Source organism: Sinocyclocheilus grahami, unplaced genomic scaffold (genome assembly GCF_001515645.1).
Source record: "Sinocyclocheilus grahami isolate Dianchi unplaced genomic scaffold, SAMN03320097.WGS_v1.1 scaffold475.1, whole genome shotgun sequence".
In the NCBI taxonomy this organism is placed as follows: Eukaryota; Metazoa; Chordata; class Actinopteri; order Cypriniformes; family Cyprinidae; genus Sinocyclocheilus; species Sinocyclocheilus grahami.
In genome coordinates, this window is record NW_015505654.1 from 492,729 (window position 1) to 501,721 (window position 8,993).

Genomic DNA, 8,993 nt, shown 5'->3' on the forward strand with positions numbered 1-8,993 from the left:
AAGAAATCTCGCGAGATTTGGGGCTCTGGCGAGACTTTGGATGGGAAGGAGAAGTTTTGCACGGGCAGGATCAGTGTTGTTGTAGTGTTAGGGATTATACGGCGCAAATTCTTTGCTTTTCCACCTTTCAGAAGTCAAGATAACGGACTAGTGTCGATTTCTCATCTACAGCGCGTTTTATTCAAGGAGAGATGAGCTTTTTATTGTAAGTATGATTGGTTTCTGTAAATGGGAACACTGATGGCTAGTTAGCAAGCGTAGAAATACTGCTTTTGTCCCGAAGCTGCCTGTACATTACCAATCCTGACTCACAGCCGTCATTTATTAGAAGCTAACTGTAATGATATATAAAAAAGCTGATAGAAGCACAGTCTGCAGATTAGTATGTGACCATCATAACACAAAACTCTAGTCTGGCTAATGAAGGATAAATACTCCGCCAGTACATGAGGCCATCAACAGCTGCATGATCGTGGGTTTGGTTACTCCTCATTATGACTGTGCTTGGATTCATTGTACAGTAATCTGACTGTGAACACAGCTGTATTTCCCAACATCATGTCATTTATGTAAACGGGAGGTGTCGTGTTTTGTGGATAGATTCCAGTAGCTTTTTCTCAAATGTGTCCCTCCATCATAACTCAAAGATGTTGTTAGTGTAATATATCTCATGACCTCATGAACAGTTAATGTTCTCCCATTGTGCAATTAAAGTACAGTATGTGCAATAACCTTATACTTATTTATCACCCTAAACCCTAGTACATCTCTACAACTTATTTTATTTTATTCTATTCCTATTCCATCTATAGCACACCTGTACATACAATTTATTCTTTTTTTTGTGGTTTATATTTATGCATGTGTATTTTATTCACATCTCACTTTTATTATCTGTGTGTTGTTGTTGTCTCAGTGTACTGGAAGCTTGTGACACTATAACAAATTCCTTGTATGTGCAAACATACTTGGCAATAAAGCTCTTTCTGATTCTGATATAATTTTTATTAAAACATCCTATTTTCATCAATGACTGCTAGTGCTACCCAATACGTGTTCTGTCGCCATCACAAAACGTACAAAAATGATTTGACATCAAGTGAAATCCAGATATGATCAGCATGTCTGGATAATTCCACTATAATCCCAGTATACTGTATACTGTACTATACATATCCCAGTGTAGTAAGTCACAATACAATACATTTTGCTTTTAAATCTTGATTTGTTGTCAGCTGCAATCTGTGTTGATGTTCACATAGGTATTTTTAAAATTATGACTTTGTCTCTCTCTCTCTCTCTCTCTCTCTCTCTCTCTTTATATATATATATATATATATATATATATATATATATATATATATAATAAATAGGGCTATATTAGGGAGATGCTAACTTGGATTTAAATGTGTTGTGACAGCTAAATTATAGATTAAATTCAAATATTTTGCTGTAAAGTCTCTAGAAGCATAAATATAATCATGTCAGCAATGAAAAGCGTAATGTATTTCTTTATTTTTCTGCTTTCCACTGAAAATGGGAAGTAGGCTGTGCTGCAAACCAGGCTGTATGATTCGCAAGATAATTCAGTGAAGCCTCTAAAATGGAATCATTGCTTCAATATTTGTTAAGTTTAATTGGATTTGTGCAAAGAGTGTTTTTCACCATTGTTTTGTTTTTAAAATAGCATAATTATGCCTTCAAAGAGTTTATGCATGCACATGTTTTCGCTTTGTGAAGACTGGAATTCCCCATCTGACTTCTGCTTGATGCTCTGATGCAGTCGCCTGACTCAAGAAAATATCAGTATATGGGTAAAAGGTAATTTGGGTCCATCACAACCTGAAACTGGGTCTGTTCTGATCCTCTTTATTGTTGCTTGAACATGTTGGTCAGTCAAGTGAGTCCTTCAGAAGGTTTGCCTGTATTTGTTTATCACTTCCAGTGTCCTTTCGTTGTTTGCTGTCCAAATTCTGTCCTGTTTGTGTCTAAACAGGTGGGCATACTGAACAGAGCAGCTGTTGAATTGGTGAAGACAGGCTCACTTTGAGGTGTTGATATAGACCAGTAAATGCACATAGGCTTGTATGGTCAGCTCAGAGGAGGAGTTACTTACTGGGTTTTATGGAGCTGCTTAGGTGTCAAGCTTGGGCAGTTTTATATGTATAGTCTTCAGGAGGTGTTGAACACCTCCATGTAGAATTTTTCACTATCCTTGTGGCTTGTCCAAAGAGCTATCAGTTTTATAAAGTCAAAAGCAGCTTTTAGTAGCATTGGTACCACATTTCGGAGTGACACTTTAATAAAAGCAAAAAGAAAAGTATTTTAGGTACAAGTGATTTGAATTTGTGTTGTTTTTGGAAATAAAAACACTGCAGACTTCATTACATTTTCTATTCAGATGTAATTCCTCTTCTTCATGAGTTTAATTTGAATAGATAAATGTGCTTTGTGGATCAAAATCCACCAATTTGAATCAAATAATCTAAACAAAAAGCTGTTGAAAGAACATGTTTAGTATTATTTAGTAATGTGACACTATACATTTTTAGTATTTCATCAGATGCCCTGGTTTGCAATTTTCATCACAATATATATAAAAAATATTCCACAATAACTGTAGCTTCTGTAATTTGCAGTAAAGGCACATTTATCAGGTTTAGATCTAGGGGTTTCTAAATGTAAAAGTCCAGTGACTTGTAATTTTGCTTGACCAAGTTTAGTATCTTTTGGTTCAATGTAAGTTTGCAGCAATTATTGAAGTCTAAATATCTTGCATTTTTACTCTTCTACAGTGGAAGCCGCTCGTCAAAGACGTTCAAGCCGAAGAAGAACATTCCCGAGGGCTCACACCAGTATGAGCTACTGAAGCATGCAGAGGCCACGCTGGGCAGCGGGAACCTGCGCATGGCTGTCATGCTGCCCGATGGAGAGGACCTCAATGAATGGGTTGCAGTCAACAGTATGCATGTGACTTTAATTTAGGAAAAAGCATGCCTCAGCATGTGTTAAAAGTTTGAAAATTTACTGTAGTTTTAAAGGTTTTTATTTTTTGTCCGGTCTGCTGCTGCAGAATTAAATAGTACATCAAAATTCCAAAAAAGGGGAAAAAAATTAAATCATATGACATTACAGTGCAGTTAGTTTTTAATTGTACTTAGAACTATATTTGTCTTTTATTATTCGTGTTTTTCCTTATTAATAATTGTAGATACAACCTCAGGCATCCATCCTACCAAGCACATCTCAGACTAAACATATATGCCACATTCAGTTTCATGGCTTCAAAGCAATAGCTCCCGAAAAATAAAACACATAATCTATTTCCTCTTAATATTACAAATTTTGTAAAATATCAGTTTGTGTACAAATGCTAACACCTAAAAAATTAGCTAACACCCTTTAAAATAGGTACAGTCAAAATCAGGACTCTCGTGTGTTTGAAGGGGTCTTCCCACTAAACATCCATTTTAAGGCCTGTTTGTAGGTCAGTTTTGCAATATTTGCTTGGCCTTCTTCTATATTTAACAACAGAGACAGTGGAGCTATCTTAGATTATAAGCCGCAGGGACAGAGGGCTGAATACAGACTCGGGCAGCGCTGATGTTGCTAGGGTTTAGGGTTTCATATAATTGCTGCAGCTCATGAAATATTGGGTGTACCCAACTTCTGCTATATAATTAGAGCTGGCTTTTCCAAACCCCTTGAGGTTCGTGATGGAACTGCGGGGGTAGATATTTATCTTGTTATTTTTTGGAACAAAATATGATTATTTCAGACAAGGTTTTTACATGGTTAAAGATGCTGGCATAGGTTTGTATTATAATGCTGTTTCATGTGCTTGTAGCTGTGGACTTCTTTAACCAGATCAACATGCTGTATGGGACTATCACAGACTTCTGCACTGAGGAAAGCTGCCCACTAATGTCTGCTGGACCTAAGTAAGTAATAACAGGGTTTTATCATGTGAAATATTTTGAGCATACTTCTGTTGAAAAGTTTGGGATCAGTCTCTTAATACAGTACTGTAATAATGTGGAATATTATTGCAATTTAAAATAATAATTATGAATTATATAAATTATAAATACATTTTCTATAATATATTATAATATATAATCTATAATATATTTTAAAATGTTTTTTTTTTCCTGTGATTGCAAAGCTGATTTTCAGCAGTCTTCAGTGTCACATGATCCTTCAGAAATTATTCTAATATGCTGACTTGGTGCCTTATGCCTGTTTCACACCGCAAGCCTGAGCTTCCCGTCAGCTTCACATCAGCATAACTATCGTCACTGCGGCTGCAGACTCGCAAGACGATTCACACTGGAAGCTACTTATTTCTTTACAAAGACAACTATCAATTTGTTTTTAGAAGTCAGTTCGTTAAAAACGTGAAAGTTTTAAAGTCTTGAAAGTTTGTTAACATGGGGATTCGCATGTAAATGGTAAACAACAAACACAACCAAGAAAACAGCTCCGATCATGTCGTTTCAGATGTGCTTTTAATAATACACCTTACTTTTACCCAAACTGAATAATTAAAAACAAGCTTAACTGGGTAAATCTTCTATAAATGTTTTTGATTCTTCATTTTCTTTTCTGGCATACTTCATTTCTTGTTAAAAGAATAAAACTAGACATGCTTATTTTGTGCATTTTTAGCACTTTTTGTGTGAAATCATATTTATTTTGTCCATCAAAAGTGTGCTGTCTCTTTAATTGAGTGGAGCAGTGCAGCCACTCTACAGCAAAACCATTGCTTCGGTGCTGCTCACACGACGCTCCTGCTTGACACTCACGCGCTGCTCCTGCTCCCGGTGTGAATGCACTCATTTGTTAACATGCACGGCAAAAAAATTATGCTGCTCACATATCGCTCATGCTTGTGGTGTGAAACCGGCCTTAGAAAGATTTCTTATGTTGAAAACAGTTGTGCTGCTTAATATTTTTGTGGAAACGGTGATGCATTTTAAAAAAGAATTCTTTGATGAACAGGAAAAAAAAAACTGTCACTTGATCATTTTATTCATCATTCATTTATTCATCATGCATTCTTGGTGAATAAAAGTATGAATTTCTTTACAAAAAAAAAAAAATCTGACCGGTAATGGGGATTTTAAAAAGTGCTTTTAAATAAAATAAAAAAAAATCATTTCAAAAGAAATTTCCTTTCACTTGTTTCTTGTATGTTGCTTTTTGTGTGAAATCATATTTATTTTGTCCATCAAAAGTGTGCTGTCTCTTTAATTGAGTGGAGCAGTGCAGCCACTCTACAGCAAAACCATTGCTTCGGTGCTGCTCACACGACGCTCCTGCTTGACACTCACGCGCTGCTCCTGCTCCCGGTGTGAATGCACTCATTTGTTAACATGCACGGCAAAAAAATTATGCTGCTCACATATCGCTCATGCTTGTGGTGTGAAACCGGCCTTAGAAAGATTTCTTATGTTGAAAACAGTTGTGCTGCTTAATATTTTTGTGGAAACGGTGATGCATTTTAAAAAAGAATTCTTTGATGAACAGGAAAAAAAAAACTGTCACTTGATCATTTTATTCATCATTCATTTATTCATCATGCATTCTTGGTGAATAAAAGTATGAATTTCTTTACAAAAAAAAAAAAATCTGACCGGTAATGGGGATTTTAAAAAGTGCTTTTAAATAAAATAAAAAAAAATCATTTCAAAAGAAATTTCCTTTCACTTGTTTCTTGTATGTTGTCTGCAGGTATGAATATCACTGGGCCGATGGAACCAACATAAAAAAGCCAATTAAATGTTCGGCTCCAAAGTACATTGATTACCTGATGACTTGGGTCCAGGATCAGCTTGATGATGAGACACTTTTCCCTTCAAAAATAGGTGTGCTTCTCCTTTAGTTTTCTTGTGCATGATCTAGAAATTTGGCATGCTTTTTCTTTGTAGAGCTCATTATGATCATGGAGGGATTTGTCCACATGGTGGCAATATTAAAGCATCAATAAAGCATGCTTTAAAAAACTTCTCAAGGACACTAGTGACCATTTCCACAGCATATATTCTACTGGTCATTTGGTCATCCAGCATTCTGTTCTGCGTGGATTCTAAAACTAAGTTGTTTTTCTGTGACATTTATAGGGGTCCCTTTCCGAAAGAACTTTATGTCGGTGGCCAAGACCATTTTGAAGAGACTCTTCCGTGTTTACGCTCACATCTACCATCAGCACTTTGACTCTGTTATCCAGCTGCAGGAGGAGGCACACCTCAACACCTCGTTCAAGCACTTTATCTTCTTCGTTCAGGTGTGTACTTGTGGCCTTGAAATGCGTGAGTTGGTGTTTGGCTGAATTTTGCTTATCACAAGGAGATGAATGTTTGGCTACCTCCAATATAAACATTTCTCTCTCTTTTTTTCAGGAGTTTAATTTGATTGATCGGAAGGAACTAGCACCCCTTCAGGAGCTGATCGAGAAGCTCACGTCCAAGGACAGATAAATCTGCCCTTAACATCAACATCTTCTCTAATTTTTCTGTACAGGCAGCCCGGCTTTGTTCTCTCTGTGTTTGACAGGTGTGTGGGAATGTTTCCTTCGACATGCACGGCAAAAAAATTATGCTGCTCACATATCGCTCATGCTTGTGGTGTGAAACCGGCCTTAGAAAGATTTCTTATGTTGAAAACAGTTGTGCTGCTTAATATTTTTGTGGAAACGGTGATGCATTTTAAAAAAGAATTCTTTGATGAACAGGAAAAAAAAAACTGTCACTTGATCATTTTATTCATCATTCATTTATTCATCATGCATTCTTGGTGAATAAAAGTATGAATTTCTTTACAAAAAAAAAAAAATCTGACCGGTAATGGGGATTTTAAAAAGTGCTTTTAAATAAAAAAAAAAAAAAATCATTTCAAAAGAAATTTCCTTTCACTTGTTTCTTGTATGTTGTCTGCAGGTATGAATATCACTGGGCCGATGGAACCAACATAAAAAAGCCAATTAAATGTTCGGCTCCAAAGTACATTGATTACCTGATGACTTGGGTCCAGGATCAGCTTGATGATGAGACACTTTTCCCTTCAAAAATAGGTGTGCTTCTCCTTTAGTTTTCTTGTGCATGATCTAGAAATTTGGCATGCTTTTTCTTTGTAGAGCTCATTATGATCATGGAGGGATTTGTCCACATGGTGGCAATATTAAAGCATCAATAAAGCATGCTTTAAAAAACTTCTCAAGGACACTAGTGACCATTTCCACAGCATATATTCTACTGGTCATTTGGTCATCCAGCATTCTGTTCTGCGTGGATTCTAAAACTAAGTTGTTTTTCTGTGACATTTATAGGGGTCCCTTTCCGAAAGAACTTTATGTCGGTGGCCAAGACCATTTTGAAGAGACTCTTCCGTGTTTACGCTCACATCTACCATCAGCACTTTGACTCTGTTATCCAGCTGCAGGAGGAGGCACACCTCAACACCTCGTTCAAGCACTTTATCTTCTTCGTTCAGGTGTGTACTTGTGGCCTTGAAATGCGTGAGTTGGTGTTTGGCTGAATTTTGCTTATCACAAGGAGATGAATGTTTGGCTACCTCCAATATAAACATTTCTCTCTCTTTTTTTCAGGAGTTTAATTTGATTGATCGGAAGGAACTAGCACCCCTTCAGGAGCTGATCGAGAAGCTCACGTCCAAGGACAGATAAATCTGCCCTTAACATCAACATCTTCTCTAATTTTTCTGTACAGGCAGCCCGGCTTTGTTCTCTCTGTGTTTGACAGGTGTGTGGGAATGTTTCCTTCGAGAGTTGGGAAAAGGCTGACTCCAAAAAAACTAAATAAAAATCCTCTCGATAAGCCACAACGCAACCATAGGTCAAGGTCATAGTGGAATTACTTCTTTTGACGTCATCTCAAACATGATCTAAGTGCCTGATATGTCCACTTTCAAAATTGCTACTTTGTATAAAAGCGCTACCACTGTTATAAAACTTCGTTATGATTATGCTTTTGACCTTTTTTAGGAGTACATTAATGTTTATTAGTGGTATGTTCGCTTTTTTTCCTCGTAATGGATTTATTTAGAAGTGCATAGATTTAAAAATACTGAATGAAGCATTCATTGATTTTTCAGAGATGAAGATGTCTTGGCTTCTCTTAAGTACTCATTTTAACTGCTCCCCGTGTCTCATGACATGTTTGGGATTTCCGTTATCTATTTCAATAGTAGAACTGCTTTGTTCACCTCAGATTTTTATCCAGCACTCAATGAATCTCTCCTTATTGTAACACATTTCAGTCATTACTGAAGAACATTGGGCCCACAGTTCGCCTACCAATGCTATTAAGCCACTACATTACGTTTGAATAAGTACTTATGTTGATGAGCCAGATTCTCTCCCAGACATCAGGGCTTTGTCTGTTAGAAGCTGGGATGAAATGAGCTGACTATGCAAGATCGGTATGTCCTATTTAATCTATTTTTTTCATACACTATAAAACACAAGGGTTTTACATTCTTCTATTCGCAGATGTGGAAACCACGGGCACCTTTTAAGCAAATAACAACAATAAATCTAATGGGAAAGATGCATTTTTCTCTAGATCTTACTTAAGCTGCCCCAATCTGAATTAGTATTTCAAATTTCACTTGAAACACAGGCTAAATTATGAGGAAGTGGATGCAAGTTGTGTAAAATCTATGATAGATTTGATTCAAACTTGAAGTTTAATAACTTTAATAACTGTTCCTTATTCAACACGCACTTATATTGCTGTTAAAATAGTTGGTGGTAATTTAAGCAGTGCATATGTTTGGTCTTTATAAAGTTTCACCCCATGAATGTTTATTTTTCTGAATGTTACAGAAAATGTGTTATTCTGAATAACACATGCTTAAAATGTTTCTCAGAGATTTTCACATCACTTTATTTCAGAACCGTATGAGATTGATTGTAAACAAATGTACTAAACATTTTTGATGGCGAGTTGTAAATACTGTAAACAGAAAAGGTA

The 8,993-nt window shown here is 36.3% G+C and overlaps 2 protein-coding genes across 2 annotated transcripts; both read left to right on the plus strand.

The window, feature by feature from the left end:
- Nucleotides 1-6,567, plus strand: LOC107553598 (MOB kinase activator 1B-like). The gene is made up of 6 exons (XM_016235882.1): nucleotides 1-205; nucleotides 2,796-2,962; nucleotides 3,848-3,941; nucleotides 5,734-5,867; nucleotides 6,123-6,286; nucleotides 6,402-6,567. Exons 1-6 carry the CDS (start codon nucleotides 192-194, stop codon nucleotides 6,477-6,479), a joined length of 651 nt encoding a protein of 216 aa, XP_016091368.1. The 5' UTR covers nucleotides 1-191; the 3' UTR covers nucleotides 6,480-6,567.
- Nucleotides 6,568-6,617: 50 nt separating this feature from the next.
- LOC107553574 (MOB kinase activator 1B-like) lies at nucleotides 6,618-8,680 on the plus strand. Its single transcript, XM_016235843.1, has 4 exons — nucleotides 6,618-6,626; nucleotides 6,901-7,072; nucleotides 7,328-7,491; nucleotides 7,607-8,680. Exons 1-4 carry the CDS (start codon nucleotides 6,618-6,620, stop codon nucleotides 7,682-7,684), a joined length of 423 nt encoding a protein of 140 aa, XP_016091329.1. The 3' UTR covers nucleotides 7,685-8,680.
- Nucleotides 8,681-8,993: the final 313 nt, after the last annotated feature.